Source organism: Macadamia integrifolia, unplaced genomic scaffold, assembly GCF_013358625.1.
Source record: "Macadamia integrifolia cultivar HAES 741 unplaced genomic scaffold, SCU_Mint_v3 scaffold1869, whole genome shotgun sequence".
NCBI classification, from domain to species: Eukaryota; Viridiplantae; Streptophyta; class Magnoliopsida; order Proteales; family Proteaceae; genus Macadamia; species Macadamia integrifolia.
In genome coordinates this window covers 201,399-215,547 of record NW_024868394.1, presented here as the reverse complement: position 1 = coordinate 215,547, position 14,149 = coordinate 201,399, and the positions used below count along the sequence as shown (strand labels likewise).

The following is a 14,149-nucleotide window of genomic DNA, read 5'->3' as shown; positions in this document are numbered from 1 at the left end:
CTTTGGTGCAAAATTGCATGCCTAAGGACTGAACAGAGGAACCCAAGACTCTACGCCCCATTGGACTTATGGTAGCACTTGGCTTGAGGTTCATCTTAATGTTTACCCATGCTGCATATGCTTAAAATTAGTGTGAATCACAAGGCAAAGATATTTTGTAATTTCTTGATCCTTATTTCTTTGTTCGACGTCTAGAATCAGATGGGATGTATCCAAGTTTCGCTGTTTGAACTCAACCAAGCTATCACATAAATCCTTGAAGATACCAATGGATTGCTTCACTTGCACTTGTTCTGAACTTAAGGGAAGTTCGACAGAAATCATCGAATGCAACAAAGGGGAATTGATCTCATGTTAAAAGGAAAACTTGCCATTATTTTCCTAGTGGATGCCAATGACACTAATATTTGTGATTCTGATAGTGTCAAAAGGACTCCTTATCTAATACCTTTCTTCAGTAATTACTTCATGATGAAAGGAGATTCGTGAAGGTGAATACTTGATTCTATCTTCTGTTGTCACTGATGGTAGTTTTTGAACCCCTGGAACTTGAAAAAAAAATTTGTAGCGATAGGGACACCCATGCTGTGATCATTTTCCTACATAATTTTTAAAGTTATAGAAAGCATTACGCGCATTGGCATACCAAATCTATTTCTTATTCTACAAATTATTTATCTAGATGTTATTAAACAGTTTTCAGTTTTTTACTAAAAATGGTTTTTATTATTGATTTTTTTTAAATAGGTAAAAATCAGAAAGAAAAATTGATACCAAAGAGGGCCGGTGCGCTCTCTCTCTCTCTCTCTCTCTCTCTTTCTCTGTCTGTGTTGCGATGACGGTTGCGGCTTCAACCCCTTCGAGAGCTGAAACCCTCGCTCTCTTCCGTTCTCTGCTACGAATCGCTCGAGACTTCTCTGATTACAACATCAGAGAATACACCAAGCGCAGGACTATTGATGGGTTTCGTCAGAACCGCGACCTTAAGGATCCTTCGGCGATTTGTTCGTCGTTCTCAGATGGGAAATCTCAGCTAGAAGTAGCGAAAAGACAGGCCATCGTCTACTCATTATACGCTCCCAAAGTTAAAAGCGTCATGGAGTTGGAGAAGATATGACTTTCTACTGGTATATATTCCCACAAAAAGGCTTTAAGAGGATTAGTGTACCCATTAATGAATAATGTTAAACAGAGAATTCTCAATGTTTATTTATTTTAGTTATTGTGTTCCTGAATATGAAGTGTAAGAGTTCTGGGTTCAGCGTGGATCATAATGTGTCTTTTGAATTTGACTATTTTTGTTTTTCCTGATTGGTTTTGACTCTTGTTGACGAGGTGTTGTCGGTTTTGATAGTTATTGGAACAATTTTGATGCATATTTTCTTGTTTATGTTTTCAATACAGCTCTTACGGTTTCAATTCCCACAAAAATAATGAGAAGATAGTGTGCCAATTAATGATTACGGTTTCAATTTTTATTTATTGAATTGGTGGTGTAGATTATAATGAGCCTTTTGAATTCGATTTTCATTAATGGGTTTTTTGTCTTGTTCATGAGTTTATAGCCATTTTTTATGGTTATTGCAACAATTTTGATGCCTAGTTGTTTGTTTATGTTGCCAATCGTAAACGTTGGAGCTCATGGGCTTTCAGTTTGAAGTGTTTATTATATGCTTTTCTTTGTTGTTGATTTTGATTTCTGCTTATATTTAGGTTCTGTATGTTTTACAGACATCATTAGGTCTGAGTGTTGCAAAGATGGAAACCCTTTTTTTATTTTCCCTTCAAGATTGTGAAGTTTCAGTGTGAAATTAATCCATCTGATTCGTGTTTATTTTGATTAGGTTTGTTTTCCTAACCCAAAAGGGTGTTAGATGTTGTGTATGGATATGGAAGATTTCTGACTCTTGGATTCTACTAAATGCCTGCAATGGGTTTTTGTTGCATCACTTAAGATTAAATCTTTGTTCCTTGTATTCTATCTAGTAGATGAAATGATGTTTGAGAGGTCCATTTGAGGTAAAACTCAATACCAGCAGCCAAGGAACTTGATGAATGACTGTAAGGGAATCAAACAATTCCCTGTAAACCAGACTGCATTCCCTATTTTATGGTGAAAATCTGACAAAGGCTAGCTGTGGGTTTAGGATAGGTTAGGGATTTGTGACTAGAGTTATAGGGTTTGGATTTTATGGGAAAATGTTACTTTGGTTGAAGCATGAATTAGAACTTCGGTACAACAGAAAAGATAATAATGCACTTATAGAAGCTGAAGAAGTGTAAATGGTTAGGTCTTCCAAGTATCACACTCAGATTCAAAAGCAATCATGCTTTCAAGTTTTGAAGACTCTCATGGTTACATGAGATGTGCAATGCTTTTGGGGATTTATGCATCATTTATTTATTTTTGGTCTCGAGTGTTGAGCATAGTTTGCCATTATCCTAAATTTTCAGTAGTTGAAACTGTTATGATGCAGTTAAGATTGTTCAATTGGGCTTAGGAAAACTTTATTTTGGCCCATGAATGGGGTTTTATGGGCTTTGAGTTTTTTTTTGATATAATGAGGCTCTTTAATAAGCCCTTATTTGGGGTCTTAATTCTGTAAAGGGGATTAAGTATATAAATAAGATTTTTTGCTCTCTATGTGCTCTTAAGTAATCACGTTAGTTTAGTTCAGAAAGTGACCTTGTCAGTTAAGACTTCTCCAATAGGCTAGTTGGTGGAGAGGAGTTTTCTTTCAGTTTGGGTCTTTTGTTTCTTTGTTAATTAGTTATTTGAGTCAGTTACGGACTTTTCTTTTTGGCCTATGCAGGGGAGGTTTCCTTATTAATATGGATTTATTTATTATTAAGTGGTTCAGTTAAGTTAGAATACCTGCCAAAGGCTGGCCGGTAGATGGAGGACTTCTAATGTGTCTGAACTTTGTTTGTTCTGTTTTATAAATATCTTAAAAGGCTATTTGCCTCACAATTATGATGGAATATAATTTGGAAATTGTTTTGAAGTTAAGATTGTTGTCTCCCTTCTCTCTCCTCTCTCTTCCCCTCTACGATTCTGGTTTATTTTCTCCTTTTCTCCTATGATGTCTCTTTCTCTCTCTTTTATACTTCTTCTTACCTTCTCCTCTCTCCTTATAACTCCTTTCCTACTCCTTCCACCCGATAGCTTGTTTTTTCCCCCCTATCTTTGCTGCTGCATTACTCTGCTGCTGTTGTTTTACAAACAGCTAGCACTTCAGATCAGCTCTAGTTCCTTAACTATACACTTTAAATCTGGGCCTAGCTAGCCTACCTAAATCCGGCCATTTATACCATGGATCCATATGAGACGATTGTTTTCCTTAACAACTTCAAGCGATGCAAGAGAGCTCGTGAAAGATTATTGAGAATCTTAATGAGTGTCGACAACTTGAACTACAAATTCAGCCACCGTCCACCTTCAATCCTTTGAAATCTGTTTTTTTTGACAAGCTTATATCACTTGTAGCACAGTGGGTTGAAGAGTAAAACGACGAGTCACCAATGATGGAGGATGAAGTGGCACCATTTGTCATTGAAGAGCAACCTGTGGAGGAGCATGAACTGGTTGATCTTTTGATTGTGCTTCCAAGTTGCATCTTCAACAGCAAACATCTTGCTGCTGATTTCATACCACTGGATCGTGGTCTGACAATTATCCCTAATTTCAAAACTTGAGGACAAGTTTTTTCTAATACCTGGGGAATTTGATGTAGTTAAGACGGTTCAATTGGTCTAGGAAGACTTTATTTTGTCCCAAGGATGTGTTTTATTGGATTTGGGATTTTTATTTTTGAGTTTATTGATGTAACGCATCTCTTACAAAGCCCATATTTGTGCGGGTCTCATGTGCTCTTAAGTAATCAAATTAGTTTAGTCTAGAAACTGTCCTTGCCAGTTAAGACTCCTTTAATTCCTCCCCAACTCCTCCCACCTGGTACCCCCCCCCTCTCTCTCTCTCTCTCTCTCTCTCTCTCTCTCTCTTCTGCTACTACAAGCACTAGAACTGCATTATTCTGTTAGTCTTCTCCAAACAGCAAACACTTCAGAACAACTCTTGCTCTTTAATTACATACTCTAAACATGGGCCTGTCAGCAGCCTTGTTAACCCTAAATTCTGAATTGGAATTTAAGTTTAAAGTCTGCATTAATTGGGCAGAATCTGATATATTGGTTTTATCATAAAACAGGGAATTACAAAAGAAAAACTAAGCAAATTGAAGCAATAAAGGGAAAACAGAATAAAATTGATTATGATATTTGATTTCAAAAAAAGATCCATAGATTAGATAGCAGGACGTAAAAACACAGGGTTTCAGATTTGTAGTTTTAGATTTATACAAATAGAGTTTAATTTGAATTTTTTCTGACCTGCTTTTGATTACCCAGATGCAGAGATAATCTATTGAGAACTTGCCGCTTGACGTCTGATTTAGATAGCTAGAATATAACACAGGATGCTGCGAAAAATAGATACAAAAGCGAAGAAGAAGAGAAAACAGAAAAATCAATGTTTAGAAAAATATGGATGAGAAAGGAAGGGGAAAACCTACTAGCAATAGTTGCTGCAGGAATGGGGAAGAAGGTTGTAGGATAAGGAGAAAAGAGAGAATAAAAAGTCGGGGGCCGGGGGGGTAGTTGGTGGGGGAATTAGAGCCTTCTAAATAATAAAGGAAATGGAATTTTAATCAAGATAGATTTCCCCACAAGAATACTCTTAAAAGAATTAAATGACTTTCTAACTTAACTTGCAGCCAGATAACTTCTCAACTAATAGGTAATGGGCCCTACTAATACTAACTATTGAATTAAAATACTAATTCCGTACATCCATTTAGAACCTCCCATATTTAGGCCTTTAATTTAGCTCATACAATTAAAACATAAGGAATTAGAAGTCCATACACAATAGATATTAAAATCAGACCAGTTTTTGGACCGAGCTTACATTATTCCCTCCTAGTTCACAAACTCGTCCTTGAGTCTTGTAAAAGGGTAGAAATAACAACACTTAGAGGGGTGCTTGCTGCTTTTGGTCTTCAACCTGAACACAATTTGTAATATGAAGCTTTGACCACCTGTCCTTGAAATGTGTGAGGAAGAATGTACTGATGACATGGAACAACTTTCGTTGCATCAGGATCTTTCACATGTTCATATTTTTCTCTGAGGGGCTGAACGTCCTCGATAGGCTCAGTAGAAACAGCAAGTTCTTCTCCTTGTTGGCCTCTTCCAACTCCTTCTGTGGTTGTATTTTTTATGTTTCTTTGATTGCTATCATGGTGCAATCATTTCAACAATAGTTTGTTGTAGATGAGAGGACTTTAACGTACATAAAATTGCTTCAGGATCGAGAACACTTTGTTGAGCTTCAATCCATGATTGACTGTCTACAATGGCATGTTTTGAAGAAGGAAACATGTGATATTGTGAAAAAAATTCATGACTTAGAAATTCATTTGGTAATTCTCCTTTTTTGTGAGCTTCTCCTCTTCCTTATGATGCTCTCGGCACTCTCTCCCTAGTTAGTTTGGACTCCCTATGTCCCTACCCTTGCTTACCTCTGAAGTTCTTAACCAAGTATTTCTTCATCCTTCTTTGGATTCCCCCTTGAAGACTAGCCCTTCTCCTCTTCATACACCCATTTACTTTCATAACCCTCCCACCCCTTTTGTCAAATAACCTCTGACACCCTCCCTTCCTTCCCAGTCTTCTTCCTTATTTGATCAACAACTCTTTCATCTCTATGCCTACGAAAAGGCCCTACAACCATTTATCCAGGTCCCATAATGTAAAATGGGAAATCATACCCCAAAAGTCTCCCACTTTAGTCTTTCCATGAAGTTTCACCCCCTATTTTTCGTGGACATATTAATCCATCATCCACAACCCCATCTAACCCCTCTCACCCCACCCCAACAAAGCTTAGTCAAAATCCTTTCTTTCTCATTCGGTTTCCAGTTATAGAAGTACCGAATCCAAATACTCCAGGATTCTACTCAGATCTCCAGGAATGGAAAACAACAAGGCTGAAAGTAACAAAGCCAAAATTGTGGTTATGAGCAAGGATAATGAAAGATGAAAGGAAAGACTGTGTCAGTACCAGTACACATGCAAGAGAGAGACATGGAAGCAAAGCTCAATGCCCAAGTGCTAATGCCTCTAAGAAAGACAAAAGCCAGAGACCAATATCCCACCCTCCTCCTAATGAAGTGTACAATGTACATCTTTGGATATGTCCTTGGATGTATTAACCTAGATTGGAAAGTGCTAGATGATTAATTTGTGGATATTTGGAGCCCTCTCAAGGCTAGAAAATTATGTGTTCATGATAGAGGACACATCTCTGTGGAATTTGTCTCCAAAGCTAACCGGAACAAAGTGCTTGAAGCTTCAACATGGTGGTTAAAAGCCAACATTCTCCACCTTTTCTCTGCCCCTACATCTATACCAAAATACTATGAAGAAAATGAATCTTTCTATGGGTTCAACTGCTGTCTTTCCTGAAGGAATACTTTGATGAAATCAGCATCAGGATAGCCGCCTCCTCCATTGGTGCTCTTATCTTGACACATTCTAACTGGGAAATCTATGACCTTACACCCTTCTCGGAAAGAGTCAAAGTCCGCTACCCAAAACGTCGACCAATCACTAGTGTTTCAGATGTGGCAGTCTCACCCATTGCCTGTTCGACTGTCCTGGGCATGAAGCAGCTTCTGCGAAGAAAGTTTCTATAGAGAATTAGAGTCATGACAAGAATTAAAGTATTGATATCGGTCACCATATTGGTTGGCTAAATTTAAGATACGTATCGGAGGATATTGTGTCATATCGGAGATACACTAAGATATTGCTAAAGATCAAGGATTAAAGTATTAGTATCAGTCACCGTATCAGTCGGCTAAATTTAAGATATGTTTCAGAGGGTATCGTATCGTATCAGAGATACTTTAAACCATGAGTCATGGAGATTTTCTGAGACAACCTTGATGCAAAGAATCATGATATCTTGCTAAACCTTTACCCGACTTACTCCCTCCTTAAAGAATACCGAGCCCTTCTCCCCATCACCTTTGAGGCCACCGAAAATCCATCCCTTAATTCCTAGTCAGAACCTGGGTTTCAAAAATCTATGGCAATAAGACCCCCTAATCCTTGCCCAAACCTTCCTGAAGAGGGAGAAATTCAAGTCTCCCCTCTCCATCTCGACCTAGGTCAAATCTTTTCCTGGAACAAGGAGGCTAGTGAGAACTCCCTACGTCCCTTTGAACTGCTGCCCTCCTTCTAACACAAGCTTACTCTCTAAATGCCTCTATTTTCAATCCTCTTGCATTGAACTCCACTATCTCATCCCACTTCCACCATCCTCCCTTGGAACGATGAACAGTGCCCCTTGGAGGAGTTAAATCCTTTTATGACATTAACACACATGTTAGAATACTTGAACACACATCAACAACGGTTTTCATATCCAAAATACAGTAAACATAATAGAATCTTTTGGATTCAACAAATATCATCGTCATAACTAATGACGATTTCACTAGTTATGGACAACATATCTACCATTGATTTTTATACTTGACATTCATAAGCGCCCTTTAACTACGAATAAAGAATAAGTCTTTCCATTAGGGAAAATGAGCCATAGTTTGGAAAGGTATTCATGGCCAGCTTAGGAATATGAAGAAGTCCTTTATATTCTGAATTTTATACTAGTTGCAGACAAGGAGTTGCAAGCGTCCCTGCAGTGTTTTCATTTCTACCCTTCTACAAAACTCAAGGACGAGATTTTTGTAGACGGGGTGGGAATTTTAGGCGTGGTCCAAAATTTGGTCCTATTTTTACATCTTTGGGGTTTGAACCTTTGATTCCTTGGGTTTTAATTGTAATGGGATGAATTATAAAGCCCAAAAGTGGGGGTCTAAAGGGGTATACGAAATTAGTATTTTAACCAAGTAATTAGTATTAGTACAAGGGCTCATTAGCTATTAGTTAGGAATTTATTTTATTAGATAGCTGTCAATCAGTTGTGGGGCTCAATTGTAGCTGCAAGTCAAGTTCGAGGGTATTTTAATTCTTTTAAGAGTCTTAGTTTATTATCTTATGGTGGTTACTGGTTAAGTTTATCTTGATTAGACTCTTTTTTTTTTAAATTTATTTAAAGTACTGTAATCTATCCCCCTTAATTATGGAACAGAATTTGATTGGTTTTTTAATTTTGAGATTGTCTCTCATCTCTTTCTTCTCTTTCCCCACGATTTCTTGTCTCTTTTCTCTCTCCCTTATCCCTGCAGCACCTCGCTAGGAACTTCTTCTCTTTTCTCTCCTCGCCCTCGCGTCGATCTCCTTCCATTCTCTCTTTTATTTTCTGTTTTTGCAACATTCTATTTGAAGTTCTCTCTGCATAGATCAGAACTGCCACAAGCATCGAAGGGTTTTTTAGGCACTAGTTATCATTACAGGTCAGTACATATTAAGATTAAATTCTGTTAGCAGAGATTTCAAACTTTTCATTCTGAGGTCTGTTCCCTCATCTATTAATCTGTTCTGTATTCATTATCATAACCGGTTTTATCTTCTTCTATTATTGATTCACCTTTGCTTGTGTATGTTCTTTAATTCCATGGTCTGTGTTAGAATCAGTGCATCAGATTCTGCTTTTAGACTGGCATGCCAGATTTATCTTCTCTGCTACAAAGCTTCATAGTAGTGTTTTTTTTTTCCCCCAAAATCTAGTTATGTTCTTCATATTCTGTCTAGCCTTTGCATAGCCATCACACTTATATCTTGGGTGTGGACCTGTCCTGTGGTTGGGATTGACATGCTCTTAACTGAGATTTGTGAAAAATTGATGCAGGCCTATAAACTTTAATTTCAACTCAGAAATGAAGGTCTAATAAGCTGATGACAGGTCCTGATTGTGAGATGTTTAATTAAGGAACTAGGGGCTGTCTAGATAGGCCGTGGTTTAGCTAGAAGCAAACATAGCAATAACAGATAAAAAAAAAAATTTGCAATAAGCATACAAATTAACAAAATATGATTTTGACTGAGAAAACAATTCTGGAATCAGAGAGATAGTTGACAACAAATGACAACTATCTATCTGATTCCAAAATTGGGGAGAGAGAACAATCTACAATCTCAACTTTAAAACAATTTTCAGATTTTATTCCATCGTAATCATGGGGCGACTAATAGCCTTTATGGATATTCATAAAACTAAAAGGACAAAGTTCAGACACCCTAAAAGTCTCCCATTGATCTTCAGCCTTTGGAAGGTATTCTAACCTAACTTAAACTACTTAAAAGTAAATAAGAAAAAACAACCCATACTGGTAATGAAACCTCCTCCCTTGCATAAGCGAAAAAGGGGAGGTGCCTAATTGACTCAAATAACTAATTAATAAAGACCTGACCTGGAAGGAACCTCCTCTTCATCGAGTAGCCTATTGGAGAAGTCTTAATTGATTAGGATACTTTCTAGACTCAAATAATTTGACAATTTAACAGCACATGGGACCCACACTATCTCATCCATATACTTAATTCCGTGTACAGAATTGACTCCAAATATGGGCGTAAAAAATATACTCATTACATCAATAAACCCAAAAATTAAAAGCCCATGGCCCATAAAACTCATCCATTGGCCAAACTAAAATCTTCCTAGGCGCAATTGAACAATCTTAACCACATCAAATTGGTAACTTCTGTTGCCTAAGTGGAGTCTGTTACAATCAGAATTTCTCCCTACAAGAACTAAATCAACCTCTGGAAAAATCCCTCAAATTTCACTCATTTTCATATTTGTCTTGACCAGGCCAATTTTTACAGATCCATTAATATCTTACTTACTAGATTTCTCTTGTGTAGGCCGATTTATTATGTTTGTTGGCACACAAAATGAACTGAACATGAAATTGAGATTTTAGGTGACCAATTTTGTTAAATGAGTTAAAAAAGTCTTCTACTCCTTTCTCTTTTTCATCTCTGAACCTCAGTCTTGGTTTATATTGTTTGTACTTCTTACATGTTTAGATAATTAATAGTATGGAACTGTACCTGACTGACTACCTACAGCCTGTATTAAATTCTATTCCTTGATGTGATGGTACATTTTTCTTCTAACATAATACATACAACATGTTTACATGGTTCAATTCGATATAGAAACTTAACAGAAGATGAAAAAATGAATCTCCTCTATTAACCAGCTTCGAGTCTTGCCCCATTTGGAATCTTTCTCCATTCCCAAGCTTCAAGCACCCCCTGAATGTGGCTTCTTGCTACATGCACAACTTTTGTACTGAAATAAAACTACAACAACACATCTCAGCCTTATCCCAACTTAATGGGGTCGGCTACATGGATCCGTATGAAATAAAAAAAAAAAGGTCTGGGATATCCCACTCACGAACAATCAGCAACCCGGATCTTAGCCCTCTAGGCAGCCCTGTTAGATACCATACTTGGGTGAAGATTTAACTTTTGCATGTCTCTTCTTACTAACTCCTTAATGGTCATTTTTGGTCTGTCTCTAGTCCTTTTCGCTCCATCCATCTGCATTTGGTCACTCCTTCGAACTAGTGCATCTAAAGGCCTCTTCTGAACATGCCATTCCCATCGTAACCGATATTCTCTGAGCTTATCCTGAATTGGAGCAATTCCCAAATCGGTTCTAACCTTGTCGTTTCTTACTCTATCTTTAAGCGTCTTGCTACACATCCATCTCAACATCCTCATCTCCGCCACACTCAGCTTATCTATGTTATACTCTTGACTACCCAACATTTTGCACCATCCATCATAGCGGGTCTTGTGACTGTCTTGTAGAACATTCCCTTAAGCTTTAGAGGAATACGTCGATCACATGACACTCCAGACGCCCCTTTCCATTTCATCCATTCTACTTTAATTCTGTGGGAAACATCGTCATCAATCTCACCTTCTTTGTTTAAGGTAGAGCCCAAATATCTGAAACAATCACTTTGCGAGATCTCTCTCCCCTCAATGTTCACTCCCTCGCTATCACTCCCTAATTGACTAAAGTTACATCTCATATATTTCGTCTTCGTTCTACTTATCTTAAGATCTCTTGATTCCAGAATAGATCTCCATAGGTCCAACCTATCATTAATCTCTGTCACTGTTTTACCGACTAGAACAATATTCTGTAAAAAGCATACCCCACGGGATCTCTCCTTGAATATTCCTGGTTAAATCATCTATGATAAGTGTAAACAAGTAGGGGCTCAATGCGGATCCTTGATGTAACACGCAAGTAATAGGGAACTCAACCCATTGGCCTCCCACAGATCTCACCCTAGTCACCACATCTCCATACATGCTTTTAATTATATCTACATATTTACTTGACAGCCCTTTCTTCTCTAAGACCTGCCATATTAAATCTCTAGGGACTGTGTTGTAGGCCTTTTCTAGGTCAATGAATACCATAAGGAGATCCCTTTTGTAGATTTTGTATTTTTCCATAAGCCTCCTAAGAAGGTAAATCGCTTCTGTAGTGGATCTCCCAGGCATGAAACCGAATTGTTTCTCGGAGATATCGGTTTCCCTTAGTATGCGAACTTCAATTACCTTCTCCCATACTTTCATAGTATGGCTCGTGAGTTTAAGCCTCTATGGTTGTTGTAGCTTTGTATATCTCCTTTATTCTTGTAAATTTGGACAATAATAATTCTCCTCCACTCACTAGGCATTTTTTTCATGTTCATGATCTTGTTAAACAACTTGGTTAACCAAACAACCCCACATACTCCCAAACTCTTCCACACTTCAATTGGGACGTCATCCGGGCCTGTTATCTTCCCTACTTTTATTTTCCGTAGGGCTTCTTTAACCTCGTACATACCTATGACTCCTGTTGTTGAGCAGGATACCCGAACCACTCCTATTAGGGCCATCTCCATTAAGTAGGTTACAAAAATACTCATCCCATCTCCTCTTTATGTCTCCATCCTTCACAAGCACTCTACCCCCTCTCATTCTTGATACATCGAACATGGTCAAGATCCCTGCTCTTTCTTTCCTGAATTTTAGCTATCCTATAGATAGTACGTTCCCCTTCCTTAGTATTTAAATTGTTCTGGAAATCATCGTATTTTCTCGCCCTAGCTTTCCCCACAACCTTTCTTGCTTCGTTTCTAATGGCCTTATATCTCTCCTTATCTTCAACTTCCCCAGTCCTTTGCAAAATCTTAAAATTTAGTCTTGATGGCTGCCTGGACCTCCACATCCCACCACCAAGTCTCTCTAGGCGCCAACTTAGTAACCCTAGACTCCCCTAGAACCTTTTTACCAACTTTCTTAATGCACTTTGTCATTTCATGCCACATTGTGTTGGCGTCCCCTTCACAATCCCACTTCCCATGCTTCACTACATTATCTGTAAAATACCTTACTGACTCACCTTTCAATTTCCACCACCTAATATTAGGGCAAACGTGGTTCCTTGGTTTCTTCTTCGATAAACATAAGCATATGTCCAAGATCAACAATCTATGTTGAGAGGTTAAATTCCTCCATGCACTTCAACATAACCGCTCCTATCCTTACCAATGTGTCCGTTCAGATCTCCTCCCATAATAATCTTTTCATCTGGTCTAAAGCTATACATCAATTCATCCATGTGTTCCCAAAATTGTAGCTTGTAGCTTGTAGCTCTCATCTAATCTGCTTGGAGAGCATATACGCTAATAATGTTGACCACCTCTTTATCTAACACCAGCTTTAGGGATAGGATCCTATCTCCTACTCTTTTAACATCCACCACATCGTTCTTCAGGTCTTTATCCACCACTATACCAACTCCACCTCTACCACTTTGCTCTCCCGAATACCAAAGTTTAAAGTCGTCCAACATCTTAGCCAGCTACCAGAAGTCCAACATCTTAGCCACCACTATACCAACTACGTCAAACCAAAAACACAACTTTCTCAATAGCTAAAGATCCTCCCAGCCAGCTACCAGAAGTCCCTTGAGCATGCCGTAATCTGATTTTCTTCAGTTTGGGACCACTCTTCTTAGCCTTTTCTTTTGGCTTCTCATAGATTCCTCTATATAAAAACTACTTAACATGGATTGAGCTAATACTGAAGTGGTATATAGTCCTGTGGCTACAAAAAAGACAATTGTTGTTTTTGAGATTACCCACCCTTCTGCTGAGTCTGACATTGGAATAAATTGCGGACTTCCCATTTGGTAGTGGTGGCTACTGGCTAATATTGCTGTTAATTTTTTTTCCTGGTTAGTGATTGTGGTTGTAACTGATTCTCTTAATAACTGTCGAGGTAACATTTTCCTAGGGGGTGAGTGGCTGCAGGTCCACAGACCCTATCTGCCAAATGGCAGATCAGGTGGAGCAGGGCCCATATATGACAACTGGGCAATACATGTGTGTCCACCTCCATTCAACTGTTCAGATCTGTCCAGCTGGTATGCCAAGCGGTAGAGAAATAAAGGTGTAGGAACTGCACTCGCCATCTATATTTCCAGACGTATATCCCTTTGCCTCATCATTTTTGTCAAAAATTTATTATGGAAATGAGTTGATTTCTTTTCCAGTTGTGCATGCATATTGATGTACCCAGGGATAATATATGCAATTTTGCTTGTTCTTTAACACCATGCATTCGAAGAATTCCTTTTAGTATATTACAAAAATCATTCCATTTATTATTTCATCAAAATCGATCTATCAAAAAAATTATTTCACAAAAATCTTGTCATCTTTTGATTGGTGTTTGAGAATTTTGTACAATGATTGGCTAATCAGGTGAATTCACCACTTTGGTTGGAAATGCTACAGGCTTTATTTTCATACCTATAGGATGCTAAAAAAGTGGTAAGCATGGTTGATGTGCCATATGCTGGTGAGCTTTAGAAAGGTCATGTTTTCTGCTGGAAAAATTGTTAACAGAACTTGGGAGGATTCTACCAACAGATTAATTGCTTGTGTGTGTATGTGTGTATTTATTTTCTTCTTTTCATGTTGGTGAATCTGTGTCTAGGTGGGCTGTGGTTCGTGGGGATAATGGTAGTGATTCTGATAAAGATTCTAGGGAATGTTATCATTTTTTCTTGGTGTTCTTGCTTTTTTTTTTT

At 38.0% G+C, this 14,149-nt stretch overlaps 1 protein-coding gene across 5 annotated transcripts; it reads left to right on the top strand.

Moving 5' to 3' along the window:
* The first annotated feature begins 750 nt into the window (after positions 1 to 750).
* Positions 751 to 14,130, top strand: LOC122065055 (LYR motif-containing protein 4). 5 transcript variants are annotated; one of them, XR_006135898.1, is made up of 3 exons: positions 751 to 1,127; positions 13,368 to 13,542; positions 13,854 to 14,130. XR_006135898.1 is itself a non-coding variant. In XM_042628847.1 (2 exons), exon 1 carries the CDS (start codon positions 836 to 838, stop codon positions 1,115 to 1,117), a length of 282 nt encoding a protein of 93 aa, XP_042484781.1. In that variant the 5' UTR covers positions 751 to 835; the 3' UTR covers positions 1,118 to 1,127; positions 13,854 to 14,130. The 5 variants fall into 5 exon arrangements, 4 of the variants coding, with proteins under 4 accessions (XP_042484781.1, XP_042484782.1, XP_042484779.1 ...); XM_042628847.1 differs by lacking the exon at positions 13,368 to 13,542; XM_042628848.1 differs by lacking the exon at positions 13,368 to 13,542 and having other exon boundaries at positions 13,821 to 14,130.
* The last annotated feature ends 19 nt before the right edge of the window (positions 14,131 to 14,149 follow it).

Bases quoted from the DNA above. Each gene is read 5' to 3' on its own strand.
- LOC122065055 (XM_042628847.1), top strand. From the start codon at position 836: ATGACGGTTGCGGCTTCAACCCCTTCGAGAGCTGAAACCCTCGCTCTC.